The sequence below is a fragment of the Panulirus ornatus genome, chromosome 12 (genome assembly GCF_036320965.1).
Source record: "Panulirus ornatus isolate Po-2019 chromosome 12, ASM3632096v1, whole genome shotgun sequence".
NCBI classification, from domain to species: Eukaryota; Metazoa; Arthropoda; class Malacostraca; order Decapoda; family Palinuridae; genus Panulirus; species Panulirus ornatus.
Genome location: NC_092235.1, coordinates 70,158,374 through 70,177,122, shown reverse-complemented (window position 1 = coordinate 70,177,122; position 18,749 = coordinate 70,158,374). Strand labels below are relative to the sequence as shown.

General features: G+C 50.3%; 1 protein-coding gene across 2 annotated transcripts in view; it reads right to left on the bottom strand.

The window, feature by feature from the left end:
- Positions 1-18,749, bottom strand: part of LOC139752222 (uncharacterized) — a 58,228-nt gene that overhangs the window by 6,149 nt on the left and 33,330 nt on the right. For both annotated transcript variants that reach the window (XM_071668237.1, XM_071668236.1), the window contains 10 exons: positions 17,356-17,480; positions 15,663-15,839; positions 14,710-15,022; positions 12,131-12,264; positions 11,594-11,687; positions 9,727-9,866; positions 9,223-9,360; positions 7,611-8,044; positions 4,346-4,492; positions 1,830-1,908 (listed from right to left, as the gene is read on the bottom strand). In XM_071668237.1, the coding sequence (XP_071524338.1) occupies positions 1,830-1,908; positions 4,346-4,492; positions 7,611-8,044; positions 9,223-9,360; positions 9,727-9,866; positions 11,594-11,687; positions 12,131-12,264; positions 14,710-15,022; positions 15,663-15,755 (1,572 nt within the window). In that variant the 5' untranslated portion in view covers positions 15,756-15,839; positions 17,356-17,480. The remainder of the gene's footprint in view (positions 1-1,829; positions 1,909-4,345; positions 4,493-7,610; positions 8,045-9,222; positions 9,361-9,726; positions 9,867-11,593; positions 11,688-12,130; positions 12,265-14,709; positions 15,023-15,662; positions 15,840-17,355; positions 17,481-18,749) is intronic.

Sequence of the window (18,749 nt, the reverse complement as noted above, 5' to 3'; positions counted from 1 at the left end):
GTTGTTCATGCACAACACTAGGTATGTATACCATGCATGGTTCTTCATGCACAACACTAGGTATGTATACCATGCATGGTTGTTCATGCACAACACTAGGTATGTATACCATGCATGGTTCTTCATGCACAACACTAGGTATGTATACCATGCATGGTTGTTCATGCACAACACTAGGTATGTATACCATGCATGGTTCTTCATGCACAACGCTAGGTATGTATACCATGCATGGTTGTTCATGCACAACACTAGGTATGTATACCATGCATGGTTGTTCATGCACAACACTAAGTATGTCTACCATGCATGGTTGTTCATGCACAACACTAGGTATGTATACCATGCATGGTTGTTCATGCACAACACTAGGTATGTATACCATGCATGGTTCTTCATGCACAACGCTAGGTATGTATACCATGCATGGTTGTTCATGCACAACACTAAGTATGTATACCATGCATGGTTGTTCATGCACAACACTAGGTATGTATACCATGCATGGTTCTTCATGCACAACGCTAGGTATGTATACCATGCAAGGTTGTTCATGCACAACACTAAGTATGTATACCATGCATGGTTGTTCATGCGCAACACTAGGTATGTATACCATGCATGGTTGTTCATGCACAACACTAAGTATGTATACCATGCATGGTTGTTCATGTACAACACTAAGTATGTATACCATGCATGGTTGTTCATGCACAACACTAAGTATGTATACCATGCATGGTTGTTCATGCACAACACTAGGTATGTATACCATGCATGGTTGTTCATGCACAACACTAAGTATGTATTCCATGCATGGTTCTTCATACACAACACTAGGTATGTATACCATGCATGGTTCTTCATGTACAACACTAGGTATGTATACCATGCATGGTTGTTCATGCACAACACTAAGTATGTATACCATGCATGGTTGTTCATGCACAACACTAGGTATGTATACCATGCATGGTTGTTCATGCACAACACTAGGTATGTATACCATGCATGGTTGTTCATGCACAACACTAGGTATGTATACCATGCATGGTTGTTCATGCACAACACTAGGTATGTATACCATGCATGGTTGTTCATGCACAACACTAAGTATGTATACCATGCATGGTTGTTCATGCACAACACTAGGTATGTATACCATGCATGGTTGTTCATGCACAACACTAGGTATGTATACCATGCATGGTTGTTCATGCACAACACTAGGTATGTATACCATGCATGGTTGTTCATGCACAACACTAGGTATGTATACCATGCATGGTTGTTCATGCACAACACTAGGTATGTATACCATGCATGGTTGTTCATGCACAACACTAGGTATGTATACCATGCATGGTTGTTCATGCACAACACTAAGGTATGTATACCATGCATGGTTGTTCATGCACAACACTAGTATGTATACCATGCATGGTTGTTCATGCACAACACTAAGTATGTATACCATGCATGGTTGTTCATGCACAACACTAAGTATGTATACCATGCATGGTTGTTCATGCACAACACTAAGTATGTATACCATGCATGGTTGTTCATGCACAACACTAAGTATGTATACCATGCATGGTTGTTCATGCACAACACTAAGTATGTATACCATGCATGGTTGTTCATGCACAACACTAGGTATGTATACCATGCATGGTTGTTCATGCACAACACTAGGTATGTATACCATGCATGGTTGTTCATGCACAACACTAGGTATGTATACCATGCATGGTTGTTCATGCACAACACTAGGTATGTATACCATGCATGGTTGTTCATGCACAACACTAGGTATGTATACTTACAGGCGGGCAGGCTGGTGAGGGGGGGACAGGTGGTACGTCTCGCCGTGATCGTGATGGTGGGTAACTGCTGGGCAGGATCCTGTAACATGACGTCACACATGTCACAAACTTACACGTATGTATGTGTGTGTGTGTGTATGTGTGTATGTGTGTGTGTGTGTGTGTGTGTGTTGACCTATTTATATATATGATATTCACACATAATTATCCGTGTGTCACCAGCTGGTCTAGGCTCCCTCCCCTGCGCCATGTGAGTCTGTAGCACTCACTATGACCTTATATAACCTCTCATGACCTTATGTGACCTCACATGACCTTACATGGTTGCACATGACCTTCTTAGACTCTTGATACCTCAAGGAAACCTGGCCTCACATGGGCCCCGATGTTTATACGTCATCCTGCATGACGTCATGAGCAGTGACGGCACCCAACATGAGCTGACACTGTACTCAGCCGCCCACCGCAGGTCACTACACTGTGCTCAGCCGCCCACCACAGGTCACTACACTGTGCTCAGCCGCCCACCACAGGTCACTACACTGTACTCAGCCGCCCACCACAGGTCACTACACTGTACTCAGCCGCCCACCACAGGTCACTACACTGTGCTCAGCCGCCCACCACAGGTCACTACACTGTGCTCAGCCGCCCACCACAGGTCACTACACTGTGCTCAGCCGCCCACCACAGGTCACTACACTGTGCTCAGCCGCCCACCACAGGTCACTACACTGTGCTCAGCCGCCCACCACAGGTCACTACACTGTACTCAGCCGCCCACCACAGGTCACTACACTGTGCTCAGCCGCCCACCACAGGTCACTACACTGTGCTCAGCCGCCCACCACAGGTCACTACACTGTACTCAGCCGCCCACCACAGGTCACTACACTGTGCTCAGCCGCCCACCACAGGTCACTACACTGTACTCAGCCGCCCACCACAGGTCACTACACTGTGCCCAGCCGCCCACCACAGGTCACTACACTGTGCCCAGCCGCCCACCACAGGTCACTACACTGTGCCCAGCCGCCCACCACAGGTCACTACACTGTACTCAGCCGCCCACCACAGGTCACTACACTGTACTAAGTCGCCCACCACAGGTCACTACACTGTGCCCAGCCGCCCACCACAGGTCACTACACTGTGCCCAGCCGCCCACCACAGGTCACTACACTGTGCCCAGCCGCCCACCACTGGTCACTACACTGTACTCAGCCGCCCACCACAGGTCACTACACTGTACTCAGTCGCCCACCACAGGTCACTAATCTGTGCCCAGCCGCCCACCACAGGTCACTACACTGTGCCCAGCCGCCCACCACAGGTCACTACACTGTACTCAGTCGCCCACCACAGGTCACTACACTGTGCCCAGCCGCCCACCACAGGTCACTACACTGTGCCCAGCCGCCCACCACAGGTCACTACACTGTGCCCAGCCGCCCACCACAGGTCACTACACTGTGCTCAGCCGCCCACCGCAGGTCACTACACTGTGCTCAGCCGCCCACCACAGGTCACTACACTGTGCTCAGCCGCCCACCACAGGTCACTACACTGTGCCCAGCCGCCCACCACAGGTCACTACACTGTACTCAGCCGCCCACCACAGGTCACTACACTGTGCCCAGCCGCCCACCACAGGTCACTACACTGTGCCCAGCCGCCCACCACAGGTCACTACACTGTGCTCAGCCGCCCACCACAGGTCACTACACTGTGCCCAGCCGCCCACCACAGGTCACTACACTGTGCTCAGCCGCCCACCACAGGTCACTACACTGTACTCAGCCGCCCACCACAGGTCACTACACTGTACTCAGCCGCCCACCACAGGTCACTACACTGTACTCAGCCGCCCACCACAGGTCACTACACTGTGCCCAGCCGCCCACCACAGGTCACTACACTGTGCCCAGCCGCCCACCACAGGTCACTACACTGTGCCCAGCCGCCCACCACAGGTCACTACACTGTGCCCAGCCGCCCACCACAGGTCACTACACTGTACTCAGCCGCCCACCACAGGTCACTACACTGTGCCCAGCCGCCCACCACAGGTCACTACACTGTACTCAGCCGCCCACCACAGGTCACTACACTGTACTCAGCCGCCCACCACAGGTGGACGGTGTGTGTGTGAAGTAAGCCACCCTGATGTACATGTTCTTAGTGGTGATGAGGTGGCTGGCGCTGCGCACAACCTCACCTGCTCCTGATATGGTTTCATGCAGCCCAGCCCTGGCTGACCGTGAGTTCGGCCGGAGCCTTATACTACCTTACCTCGATCCATGCCACCATGCACTATCACTGCATGACCCAGCATGACCCCACACCACTGTGTGAGGCCCAGCTCAGCCATACGGCAGTTTAGTTCTCCCAACATAACTGCTCAGGACCCTGGCCCTCCCCGACCCCGACGATACCTGCCCATGATCAGCTCATATGATCCCAGGTGGCCCAGATGGCCCAGGTGGCCCCGGTGGCCCAGGTGGCCCAGTACTCACGTGCCGCGACACTTGGCGTTGCCATCCCTGCGGGCTCCAGCACGACACGCTGACAGTCCAGGCTCCACCACGTTGGCCGGGGAGGCGAAGGGCAGCGGGGCCCGGCGCTCCCTGTGGTGCCTTGGGTGAGCCACGTAGGACATCACTCTGTGGGCAGGAGAGAGTGTTGACCAGGAGGGGGAGGAGTGCTCAGGGGTTGTTCCAGGGGGGAGTGCTCAGGGGTTGTTTCAGGGGGGAGTGCTCAGGGGTTGTTCCAGGGGGGAGTGCTCAGGGGTTGTTCCAGGGGGGAGGGCTCAGGGGTTGTTTCAGGGGGGAGTGCTCAGGGGTTGTTTCAGGGGGGAGGGCTCAGGGGTTGTTTCAGGGGGGAGGGCTCAGGGGTTGTTTCAGGGAGGAGTGCTCAGGGGTTGTTCCAGGGGGGAGTGCTCAGGGGTTGTTCCAGGGAGGAGTGCTCAGGGGTTGTTTCAGGGGGGAGTGCTCAGGGGTTGTTTCAGGGGGGAGGGCTCAGGGGTTGTTCCAGGGGGGAGGGCTCAGGGGTTGTTCCAGGGGGGAGTGCTCAGGGGTTGTTTCAGGGGGGGAGGGCTCAGGAGTTGTTCCAGGGGGGAGTGATCAGGGGTTGTTCCAGGGGGGGGGAGGAGTGCTCAGGGGTTGTTCCGGGGGGGAGGAGTGCTCAGGGGTTGTTCCTGGGGGGGGTAGTGCTCAGGGGTAGTATTAGGGGGTTGTATTGAGGGGTAGTACGGGGGGGGGGGCAGGGGTAGTGCTATCCGTCATGCATTTAGTAGAAAGTCCGATGTCATGATCCTCCAATGGAGATAAGTGGGTGGAGTGTACAGTAGTGGGTGGAGTGTACAGTAGTGGGTGGAGTGTACAGTAGTGGATGGAGTGCACAATAATGGATGGGTGTACAATAGTGGGTGGAGTGTACAGTAGTGGGTGGAGTGTACAATAGTGGGTGGAGTGTACAGTAGTGGGTGGAGTGTGCAATAGTGGGTGGAGTGTACAATAATAGGTGGTTGTACAATAGTGGGTGGAGTGTACAGTAGTGGGTGGAGTGTGCAATAGTGGATGGAGTGTACAGTAGTGGGTGGAGTGTACAATAATGGGTGGGTGTACAATAGTGGGTGGAGCGCACAGTAGTGGGTGGAGTGTACAGTATTGGGTGTAGTGTACAGTAGTGGGTGGAGTGTACAATAATGGGTGGGTGTACAATAGTGGGTGGAGTGTACAGTAGTGGGTGGAATGTACAGTAGTGGGTGGAGAGTACAATAATGGGTGGGTGTACAATAGGGGGTGGAGTGTACAGTAGTGGGTGGAGTGTACAATATTGGGTGGAGTGTGCAGTAGTGGGTGGAGTGTACAGTAGTGGGTGGAGTGTACAGTAGTGGGTGGAGTGTACAGTAGTGGGTGGAGTGTGCAGTAGTGGGTGGAGTGTATAGTAGTGGGTGGAGTGTACAGTAGTGGGTGGAGTGTACAGTAGTGGGTGGAGTGTGCAGTAGTGGGTGGAGTGTACAGTAGTGGGTGGAGTGTGCAGTAGTGGGTGGAGTGTACAGTAGTGTGTGGAGTGTGCAGTAGTGTGTGGAGTGTACAGTAATGGGTGGAGTGTACAGTAGTGTGTGGAGTGTACAGTAGTGGATGGAGTGTACAGTAGTGAGTGGCGTGTACAGTAGTGGGTGGAGTGTGCAGTAGTGTGTGGAGTGTGCAGTAGTGGGTGGAGTGTACAGTATTAGGTGGAGTGTACAGTAGTGGGTGGAGTGTACAGTAGTAGGTGGAGTGTACAGTAGTGGGTGGAGTGTGCAGTAGTGTGTGGAGTGTACAGTAGTGGGTGGAGTTCACAGTAGTAGGTGGAGTGTACAGTAGTAGGTGGAGTGTACAGTAGTGGGTGGAGTGTGCAGTAGTGGGTGGAGTGTGCAGTAGTGGGTGGAGTGTGCAGTAGTGGGTGGAGTGTACAGAAGTGGGTGGAGTGCACAGAAGTGGGTGGAGTGTACAGTAGCGGACGGAGTGTGCAGTAGTGGGTGGAGTGTGCAGTAGTGGGTGGAGTGTACAGTAGCGGACGGAGTGTGCAGTAGCGGACGGAGTGTACAGTAGTGGGTGGAGTGTGCAGTAGTGGGTGGAGTGTGCAGTAGTGGGTGGAGTGTGCAGTAGTGGGTGGAGTGTGCAGTAGTGTGTGGAGTGTACAGAAGTGGGTGGAGTGTACAGAAGTGGGTGGAGTGTACAGTAGCGGACGTAGTGTACAGTAGTGGGTGGAGTGTGCAGTAGTGGGTGGAGTGTGCAGTAGTGTGTGGAGTGTACAGAAGTGGGTGGAGTGCACAGAAGTGGGTGGAGTGTACAGTAGCGGACGGAGTGTGCAGTAGTGGGTGGAGTGCACAGAAGTGGGTGGAGTGTACAGTAGCGGACGGAGTGTGCAGTAGTGGGTGGAGTGTGCAGTAGTGGGTGGAGTGTGCAGTAGTGGGTGGCGTGTGCAGTAGTGGGTGGAGTGTGCAGTAGTGGGTGGAGTGTGCAGTAGTGGGTGGAGTGTACAGAAGTGGGTGGAGTGCACAGTAGTGGGTGGAGTGTGCAGTAGTGGGTGGAGTGTGCAGTAGTGGGTGGAGTGTGCAGTAGTGGGTGGAGTGTACAGTAGTGGGTGGAGTGTGCAGTAGTGGGTGGAGTGTGCAGTAGTGGGTGGAGTGTGCAGTAGTGGGTGGAGTGTGCAGTAGTGGGTGGAGTGTGCAGTAGTGGGTGGAGTGTACAGTAGTGGGTGGAGGTGTGTGATGGCGTCATCCTTGGGATGATCATGAGGATAGTTACATCCAAGTCTGATGGATCATTACCACGGATCGAGTCATACTTGAGGGAGGGACGAACCATGGGTCGAAGGTAACACTTTCAACTGGGCAAACCTAACCCAGAGCGTGAGTGTGTTGGAGCCAGTGATCTGTACACATGCTCCTCAGGGGAGGTGGAATGAGAAACCATTATGGATGGAGACATGTTAAGCTTATCAGGGAAGTTTGGAACATTAGAGACGTTACGAGACCCGGCCAAGACGCACTCCTGCACGGGAAATTGATCCATGAAATCTGTCTGCAATAAGTGTGAATAATGAAGAGATGAAAGGCCGGAAACACATTAGATTTTGACGATCATAAATGGAAAAGGAGTCAAGTTATGGTTTGAAACGTCCCTCAATGTCCCGGTCATGGGCACCCACCACTGTACTGGTCATAGTCAGCCACCAATTAATGCTAAGTACAGAGGAGAAACTGCAATATGTACAAAGATCTATACTTACCCTCCGGTAAACCCAAGAAGAGTTAAGGATCCATTCACGGTGATGTAGGGGGGAGAGAAGGCATTCATATGGGTCGGAAAGAGCGACACAAAGTCTTCATCCAACTCATTATGTGCCGGGTGATGCTTGGACATGACCGACTGCCCGATGTAGAAGGCTGGAGGTTCCTCATGATCAGGGGCACGCATGACAGGCGCACCGAGCTCCGGCCACCGCAGCAGCGTCGTCCCGGCCGGTGTGATCTTGGTCTTACTGGGTTTGTAGGGCTTAGCGGCTCCTTCCTTGGGTAGAGGGTTGCCGTAGGTCTTGACAAAGTATTCCAGCTCGTCGGAGTCGAGAACCAGATAGCCAGCGTCCTCAAGGGAGGCGCAAACACCTCGCAGCAGCTCCAGGGAGAGCGAGTAGAACTGGTCCGGTGAACAGAATGGCGGCCTCTGTGGGAGAGTTCAGAGATGTACACTCCAGCTGACTGGGAGTGTCTTGGGCCATATCTAAGCTTATGTTGAGGCTGCATGTAGGGTGCTTCCAAGGCCATACCTAAGGTTATGTTGAGGCTAAATGTAGGGTATTCTAGGGCCATAAATGAGGCTATGCTGAGGGCGAATGTAGGGTACTGTGGGTCTATCACATTCAACAGTCCTTTAAGATACTCACCTCATCTCCTCACTTCATTACTACCTATTATCACTTTCCCTTTTTCCCCCTTTACCGACGTTCCCATTTGTTCTTTTGTTTTTTGCACGCTATGAACCTCCTTCCAAAACGTTTTTTATTCACCCTAAAGTTAACTGATACTCGCTCACCCCAACTCTCATTTGTCCTCTTTTTCAACCCCTGTACCTTCCTCTTGATCTCCTGCCGCTTTCTCTTATACATCTCCCAACCATGTGCACTCCTTCCCTTTGAATACCGTCCAAATGCCTCTCTTTTCTCTTTCACTAGCAACTTTACCTTTTCATCCCACCACTCACTACCCTTCTTGATCCGCCCACCTCCCAGCTTTCGCATGCTACATGCATCTATTGCACATGCCAAAACTGCTTCCCAAAATACAGCCCATTCCTCACCCACTCCCCTTGCTTTATTCATCCTCATCTTCTGCCATTCTACACTCTGTATCCCTTGATAATTCTTTTCCAAGCTCACTTACTCTAACCACTTTCTTCTCACCGATGATATTTCCTTTATTCCAAAAAAACACGACAAATCTTCACCTTCGGCTCCACCAGATGGTGATCAGACATCGCTCCAGCTGCCCATCTCATCATATTTACATCCAAAAGTCTCTTTTACACGCCTATCAATTGATATGAAATCCAATAATGCTCGCTGACCATCTCTCCTACTCACATACGAATTCTTGTGTATATTCCTCCTTTCAATTCTGGTATCCCTAATCACTTGTCCTTTTCTACCACAGCTCCATTAACTGTTCACCATTTCCATTTATAATACTGAATACCACATACTCCTGAATTACACTCTCAGTTGCCATATATATATATATATATATATATATATATATATATATATATATATATATATATATATATATATATATATATATATATATATATGGCAGAGGAGGTAGCGTTGCAAGGAGGACACTAACCGTGCCAACTTGGTAGCAGATTCCATCCAGGTAGGAAGGCACGTAGGGCAGGTCCTTAGGGCCACGTTTCAGGTTCATGTCCTTACAAGGGTCAGGACGGCACTCCGGGGGTAGACGGAAGTCGCTAAACCAGAAAACCTGAAGACAAGTGGAACGGTTAGTGGACGTTGACCTGGGGGAGCTACGGGGGCAACCCCAGGGGAGAGGGCTACTAATGCTGTTTACGGAACCACGGGGGAGCGGGCAGCTGCAGAATACACATGACTCATCCCATCAGCTGGAGTCAGAAGGTCTTATTTAGCAGGATACCAGATCATGGCTCACCTGTCGTGATTCTGTGACAGTAGACGGGTCTCATCTGTCCTGGGACAGTTGAGGAGCATCATATGTACTGGGACAGTTGTGGAGCGTCATATGTACTGGGACAGTAAAATGGATTCATATGCCTGGAAGGACAACAGACGGGAGCTCACCTCTCCTGAGGGACAACAGACGGGAGCTCACCTCTCCTGAGGGACAGTCAGAGATCTTGCCCAGGATGGGTTCACACACGTCGTCGTCCAGGTCATCGTCTTCCTCGTAGGTGCCGTCCGGACAGCCACACACGGGCGTCCCGAAGCTGGTGGTGAAGAGCTGCCGCCCCGCTGGTAAGGTAGGTGCGGCTTAGTCACAGGAATATATATATATATATACATGTACATGCTAAACTTGTTTCCATCCCTGTGGATCATGCAATCTAAAAATGGTCATACCATCATTTACAGTTTCTTCGGTAAAGTTAATGGAAGGTACTTCATTGTTAAGTAAAGGAAGAAATGGTTGTAAGTTTTCATTTGTAGGCCAAACACAGCGAGCATCGTCTACATACCTAAATCAAATTGCTTTAGTGGGGAAGATAACAATTAGTAATTTTGTTTCAAAGAATTCCATGCAAAGATTATTTAATACAGGTGAAAGAGGTGTTACCCATTGCCATACCAAATTTTTGAGCATAATTTTCTCCATTATGCTGACATGCACAGTCTTTTATATATAATTTTATCAATTCAATATACATAGAACTTGAAACAGGTAAACCAATATTATCCAAGACATCAACCAAATATTCTGTCATCAACTAGAACTTTTGTGAACACTGATGAAACATCAAAACTTACAAGTTTGAAATAAAAATCAACATTGATATTATCAAGCTTGTTAACTAAATCTACATTGTTCATGATATCAGAATTTGATATCTTACCCACTAATGGGCTTGATAAAGAAACGAACCATTTTGATAATCTGTATGTGATGGAGGCTATTGAACTCACTATAGGTCTTGCTGGAAAGTATGGTTTATGTGTTTTGATAAGTCCATACATATATGGCAATGATGGGGACAAAGATGACAAACTTTTGATAAGAGAACCATTACCTTTTAACAACAACTTCAGTTCTTTATTGAAATAAGAATTAACTGCTTCTAGAGGATTTCTACTGAGTTGAATGTATGTTGTGTTATCACTTAAAAGATCAGTCAGTTTTGATAAATAATTACTTTTGTTTTTGATCCTACCTCGCTTAAGCGTCTTCCCTGATGATGTGATTATTACACGAAAGTGCACTTGGGAACTTATCGTGTTTCATTTTCCGCTTGGACTCATAGGAATATATATATATATATATATATATATATATATATATATATATATATATATATATATATATATATATATATATATATATATATATAGAGAGAGAGAGAGAGAGAGAGAGAGAGAGAGAGAGCTCTTTACAGAAGCGAACAAAACAGTTAGTCAGCCACCTTCATGACCCAGTGACCCGCCTGCAGGAGCTCGTTCAACACCAAGGCTGCGCTACGCTCAGTAATAAGGTCAGGATCAACTTCCTGAAGCGAGGAGTTTTTTGACTGCACTGTACTATGATCTGTCAGCTGACGATGATACAGCGACGTCAGCTGACGATGATACAGCGACGTCAGCTGACGATGATACAACGTCATCAAAATCAACTTTCCAGTCGCAGTGTACCCTCAAGCAGGCGGAGTCCGGTAGCATCACATCAAAGCTCTCAATCAATAAATCAACCTTTCAGTCAGGCAACCAGAAAGCCAAACAGCCAGTTATCAGCCATCACCCAGTCATCAGCCATCAGCCAGTCATCAGCCAACGGCCAGTCATCAGCCAACAGCCAGTCATCAGCCAACAGCCAGCCAACAGCCAACAGCCAGTCATCAGCCAACAGCCAGTCATCAGCCAACAGCCAGACATCAGCCAACAGCCAGCCAGTCATCAGCCATCATCCGTCAGCCATCAGATATCAGGCCACCATGAGCCATCACCTCCCACCAGCCATGCCAGGTACTCACGAGGACAGAGGTTCTTCTCGCGCGGATCATGGCACTGTTGATCGCTGAACAAGAAGACCCGGTCTGGTCCACACAGCCGAGGAGCGCAGTAACCCTGTGTGGGAGACAGAGGTTAGTCTTGTGGGGAGGAGGTCCCACACAGTAGCCCTGTGTGGGAGACAGAGGTTAGTTTTGTGGGGAGGAGGTCCCACACAGTAGCCCTGTGTGGGAGACAGAGGTTAGTTTTGTGGGGAGGAGGTCCCACACAGTAGCCCTGTGTGGAGACAGAGGTTAGTTTTGTGGGGAGGAGGTCCCTCGCAACACACTACCAAGTGTTGCTACCGAGGGCACCAGTCCCCAGTTGCACACTACTAAGTGTTGCTGGTGAAGGCAGAAAGCTGGTGGGGAGGGAAGTGAGGCAGTAGGCAAGAGGGGTGGGGTATGAGGGAGCAGAAAGGAGAGGAGGGAAGTGAGGCAGTAGGCAAGAGGGGTGGGGTATGAGGGAGCAGAAAGGAGAGGAGGGAAGTGAGGCAGCAGGCAAGAGAGGAAGGGACTGACCTTCCTAGTCTTGGTGTCCATGAGGATCAGTTCGTCCTCATCACAGGGGCCCTGGGTCAGCAGCTGCTGGCACTCACCGTCCTCCAGCAACACCTCATCCCTCTCACATGTGTCCACTCTCTTGTCGTCAGCACCTGAGGAGGATGATACAGTATGACCTACGGAGGGTAATGCTGTAAGAGAGCCAGGTGGACTGTCTGTATCTGGACTACCACATAAAAAGGCAATTAGGAAGATTATTTTATGGAAGGCAACGCCGGACACAAGTGACCAGCCTTCTAGGCTATCATGAGTGTCGTCCCGCAGAGATCTTTCCTGGGACATTTGCTTTCTTTCTTCTATGTAAATAAGGATGGGAACCCTATGTAAATAAGGATGGGAACCCTATGTAAATAAGGATGGGAACCCTATGTAAATAAGGATGGGAACCCTATGTAAATAAGGATGGGAACCCTATGTAAATAAGGATGGGAACCCTATGTAAATAAGGATGGGAACCCTATGTAAATAAGGATGGGAACCCTATGTAAATAAGGATGGGAACCCTATGTAAATATGTTTGATGACGATGTCCAGGTCATGATGGGAGCTACAGTGCTAGCAGGATTCCATCAACTTACAAGGGGAACCAGGCAGGCTCCAAGCTTGGTCTGGTACAAGGATGACGAAATTTGACTGACTAATTGCAAACTAAAGAGCATGGGACGCAGAAGGAAAAGTCCTCACTATGAATATCATCTAACATGAAATACGTTCATGAACTTATATGTGAGGAGGACTTGAGGGATGATGCCAGAGGTGACCCGTCGCCGTAATCCCACCCGAGGAGACAAATTGTCTGCTGGTAAATAATAGAAGTGCATTCCAGTGCGTTGTGCATATAGAAATAATGAGAAAGCTGTTTACATCCTACATTAAAGCTACTCAAGTATGATCACCGCACCTAAAGAAGCACAGAGAACAATAGAGAAGGTCTAGAGGAGGAAAACAAAGATGGTTCAGGATCGAGAACTGACGAACACAAACACGAGTTTTCAAACCACTTTGATGACGTCATCAGTGAACAATTCTTCCAAAATGCAGGGAAATAACAAGCTGAGGCGATACAGGGAGATAACCTGAGGCGATCCAGGGAGATAACAACCTGAGGCGATACAGGAAGATGATAACCTGAGGCAATACAGGAAGATAACAACTTGAGGCAATACAGGAAGATAACAACCTGAGGCAATACAGGATGATGATAACCTGAGGCAATACAGGAAGATAACAACCTGAGGCAATACAGGGAGATGACAACCTGAGGCAATACAGGATGATGATAACCTGAGGCAATACAGGAAGATAACAACCTGAGGCAATACAGGGAGATAACAACCTGAGGCAATACAGGATGATGATAACCTGAGGCAATACAGGAAGATAACAACCTGAGGCAATACAGGAAGATAACAACCTGAGGCAATACAGGAAGATAACAACCTGAGGCAATACAGGGAGATGATAACCTGAGGCAATACAGGGAGATGATAACCTGAGGCAATACAGGGAGATGATAACCTGAGGCAATACAGGGAGATGACAACCTGAGGCAATACAGGAAGATAACAACCTGAGGCAATACAGGGAGATGATAACCTGAGGCAATACAGGGAGATGATAACCTGAGGCAATACAGGAAGATAACAACCTGAGGCAATACAGGGAGATGATAACCTGAGGCAATACAGGGAGATGATAACCTGAGGCAATACAGGAAGATAACAACCTGAGGCAATACAGGGAGATGACAACCTGAGGCAATACAGGGAGATGATAACCTGAGGCAATACAGGGAGATGATAACCTGAGGCAATACAGGGAGATGATAACCTGAGGCAATACAGGAAGATAACAACCTGAGGCAATACAGGGAGATGATAACCTGAGGCAATACAGGAAGATAACAACCTGAGGCAATACAGGGAGATGACAACCTGAGGCAATACAGGGAGATGATAACCTGAGGCAATACAGGGAGATGATAACCTGAGGCAATACAGGGAGATGATAACCTGAGGCAATACAGGGAGATGATAACCTGAGGCAATACAGGGAGATGATAACCTGAGGCAATACAGGGAGATGATAACCTGAGGCAATACAGGGAGATGATAACCTGAGGACATAAGATTAAGCATGAAATTTGTTAAAAAGATATAAAGATGAATGGAATAAACTGAATGTCGAAAATGAAAACCAGACAGCATATACAAGTTTAAAAAGTTTAATGATAGAAGAAAGTGGCCAAGAGATGGGGGCCTCATAAGTGCAGAACTCCCTCCGTGGACAATACAAACAGGTGATTACGCTCACCCAGTTACATGACCCTGCAATATTAGATTCGCTTTCCACACAGTTTTGCACCTTGGCGCTGGCCAGTCCCACAGTCCCACACACCAGGCACTCACCTGCTAAAACCCATCTTGGCGCTCGCCTGGCACGTCCCCCCGCTTTCCCCTTCAGTGTGGCCCTCATCTGGCATATGGCCCCACAAATTGGCCCTTATCTGGTCCATAGCCGCACAAAGTGGCCCTCACCTGGCACATAACCCTGCAGTGTTGGGATGGGCACGTTCACCACCTGTCTCCTCTTCCTAGAGACAACGGCTTCCGCCAGTGACCCATTGTCAGCCTTGGAAAGTAGCTCTTGTATCTCTTGACCTGTGTCCTGCTCCTTCTGTATCTGCTGTTTGTTGAGGTGTTTCATGTAAGTCTCCTGCAGGAGGTGCACCACCTTCTTCCTGATAAAGTTCAGCTTGCCCTCCTCCTCTACCGTCTTGACATCAATGCCAGTGAGCACCTCCTTCGTCAATTGTGGCAGATCGAGCGACAGTGCTATCGTGGGCGCCCCCTGCCGTGGAGCGGGAGACATATGTCAGCATACACAGTCTACGGTGTATATTATTGTCATGTAACCATCACCCGGATATACACATTATACATGAAATAAGAGGTACACCTGGGCATCAACTATGAACACTTTTTGTATTGGCGAAATAAATCCTAAGCATCATCTTCATACAATACAGGCGTTACTGGCAGGAAGAAGGCTAAGTAACTGTGAGATGTACAGAAAGCGAGAATAAGTCAGGATGAAGGGAATTAAAGAGGGTAAATGAGAAATGGGGTGAGCGAGCATCAGCAAACATTAGGAAGAATAAGATGTTGTGGAAGGAAGATAATAGTATGAGAAAAACAAGACAACAAATATGAGTATTAATGAAGAAGACAAATGAGAAAGTTGTAATGATGTGGTGAGGAGGTGGTGGAGTGAGTGTTCTTAAGATGTGTAAATGTGTTGATGATGGGTGGCAGATGTTGGATGTTTGGGTCGGGAATGTATGGAAAATGAGACTCATGGCAAGTAGTTTGATGAAAATGTGATTCATTAAGAGAGAGAGAGAGAGAGAGAGAGAGAGAGAGAGAGAGAGAGAGAGAGAGAGAGAGAGAGAGAGAGAGAGAGAGAGGAGCATTGCCATCGAGATACTGACTTCCTCTTCCTGGGCTCCTGTGGCCAGTCTGGCGGCGCACTCCCCCAGGCTGGCTATGGCGAAGATGAGGCCGAACACAGACACCACCTCCATGGTCCAGAATGCTGTAGACCCGTACACTGCCCCGGGATCCTCACAACCCAGCTCGTTGCTGATGGTAATGGCCGTCTCCTCGATCTACAACAACCATATTGTTGGGGTCATGATCTCTCTACAACAACCATATTGTTGGGGGTCCTGATCTCTCTACAACAACCATATTGTTGGGGTCCTGATCTCTCTACAACAACCATATTGTTGGGGTCCTGCTCTCTCTACAACAACCATATTGTTGGGGTCCTGATCTCTCTACAACAACCATATTGTTGGGGGTCCTGATCTCTCTACAACAACCATATTGTTGGGGTCCTGATCTCTCTACAACAACCATATTGTTGGGGTCCTGATTTCTCTACAACAACCATATTGTTGGGGTCCTGATCTCTCTACAACAACCATATTGTTGGGGTCCTGATCTCTCTACAACAACCATATTGTTGGGGGTCCTGATCTATGACATAGTGTTGAGTTACCTGGAGTTACAAGGCGAGGGATGAGTTACCTAAAGGGACCAGGTGTAGGATGAGTTACCTGGAGGTACCAGGAGAGAGATGGGTTACCTGAGGTACCAGGTGAGGGATGGGTTGCCTGAGGTACCAGGTGAGGGATGGGTTACCTGAGGTACCAGGTGAGGGATGGGTTACCTGAGGTACCAGGTGAGGGATGGGTTACCTGAGGTACCAGGTGAGGGATGGGTTACCTGAGGTACCAGGTGAGGGATGGGTTACCTGAGGTACCAGGTGAGGGATGGGTTACCTGAGGTACCAGGAGAGAGATGGGTTACCTGAGGTACCAGGTGAGGGATGGGTTACCTGAGGTACCAGGTGAGGGATGGGTTACCTGAGGTACCAGGTGAGGGATGGGTTACCTGAGGTACCAGGAGAGAGATGGGTTACCTGAGGTACCAGGTGAGGGATGGGTTACCTGAGGTACCAGGTGAGGGATGGGTTACCTGAGGTACCAGGTGAGGGATGGGTTACCTGAGGTACCAGGAGAGAGATGGGTTACCTGAGGTACCAGGTGAGGGATGGGTTACCTGAGGTACCAGGTGAGGGATGGGTTACCTGAGGTACCAGGTGAGGGATGGGTTACCTGAGGTACCAGGTGAGGGATGGGTTACCTGAGGTACCAGGTGAGGGATGGGTTACCTGAGGTACCAGGTGAGGGATGGGTTACCTGAGGTACCAGGTGAGGGATGGGTTACCTGAGGTACCAGGTGAGGGATGGGTTACCTGAGGTACCAGGTGAGGGATGGGTTACCTGAGGTACCAGGTGAGGGATGGGTTACCTGAGGTACCAGGTGAGGGATGGGTTACCTGAGGTACCAGGTGAGGGATGGGTTACCTGAGGTACCAGGTGAGGGTGAGTTACCTGAGGTACCAGGTGAGGGATGGGTTACCTGAGGTACCAGGTGAGGGATGGGTTACCTGAGGTACCAGGTGAGGGATGGGTTACCTGAGGTACCAGGTGAGGGATGGGTTACCTGAGGTACCAGGTGAGGGATGGGTTACCTGAGGTACCAGGTGAGGGATGGGTTACCTGAGGTACCAGGTGAGGGATGGGTTACCTGAGGCACCAGATGAGGGTGAGTTACCTGGAGGGGACAGCAGAGCCACGGAACAATGGGGCAGGTCAAGGGAGACAGACTCAGGGTAAGAATCCACTGAAGTGTCTCGCCGATATACCGCTCACACGGCAGCTCCACGAACGGGATGTACCCTGTGGGAGAGACAGGGAGATTACCTCTGTGATCATGTACCCTGTGGGAGAGAGACAGGGAGGTCACGCACCATGTAGGAGAGAGACAGGGAAGTTACGCACCATGTGCGAGAGAGACAGGGGGGTCATGCACCATGTGGGAGAGGGGCAGGGAGGCCATGCACCATGTGGGAGAGAGACAGGGAGGTCATGCACTATGTGGGGGAGGGTCAGGGAGGTCATGCACCATGTGGGGGAGGGACAGGGAGGTCATGCACTATGTGGGGGAGGGTCAGGGAGGTCATGCACCATGTGGGGGAGGGACAGGGAGGTCATGCACTATGTGGGGGAGGGACAGGGAGGTCATGCACCATGTGGGGGAGGGACAGGGAGGTCATGCACTATGTGGGGGAGGGACAGGGAGGTCATGCACCAAGTGGGGGAGGGACAGGGAGGTCATGCACCATGTGGGGAGGGACAGGGAGGTCATGCACCATGTGGGGGAGGGACAGGGAGGTCATGCACCATGTGGGGAGGGACAGGGAGGTCATGCACTATGAGGGGGAGGGACAGGGAGGTCATGCACTATGTGGGGGAGGGACAGGGAGGTCATGCACTATGTGAGGGAGGGACAGGGAGGTCATGCACCAAGTGGGGGAGGGACAGGGAGGTCATGCACTATGTGAGGGAGGGACAGGGAGGTCATGCACCATGTGGGGGAGGGACAGGGAGGTCATGCACCATGTGGGGGAGGGACAGGGAGGTCATGCACTATGAGGGGGAGGGACAGGGAGGTCATGCACTATGTGGGGGAGGGTCAGGGAGGTTATGCACTATGTGAGGGAGGGACAGGGAGGTCATGCACCAAGTGGGGGAGGGACAGGGAGGTCATGCACTATGTGAGGGAGGGACAGGGAGGTCATGCACCAAGTGGGGAAGGGTCAGGGAGGTCATGCACCAAGTGGGGAAGGGTCAGGGAGGTCATACATGCACCAGTCATATAGTCAAGGAAATGTTGGCAGGACGACCCTCGCTGAGGTCATGTTGGCAGGACGACCCTCGCTGAGGTCATGTTGGCAGGACGACCCTCGCTGAGGTCATGTTGGCAGGACGACCCTCGCTGAGGTCATGTTGGCAGGACGACCCTCGCTGAGGTCATGTGAGCCACACACGTCACGTTCACAAGACGGCATTGCCAAAGATGGGGGGAGGGGGAGGAGGAGGAGGAGGAGGAGGGGGAGTAGGAGGGGGGGGGGGGATATAGCAGCAGACATCGTAGATGGTATTACT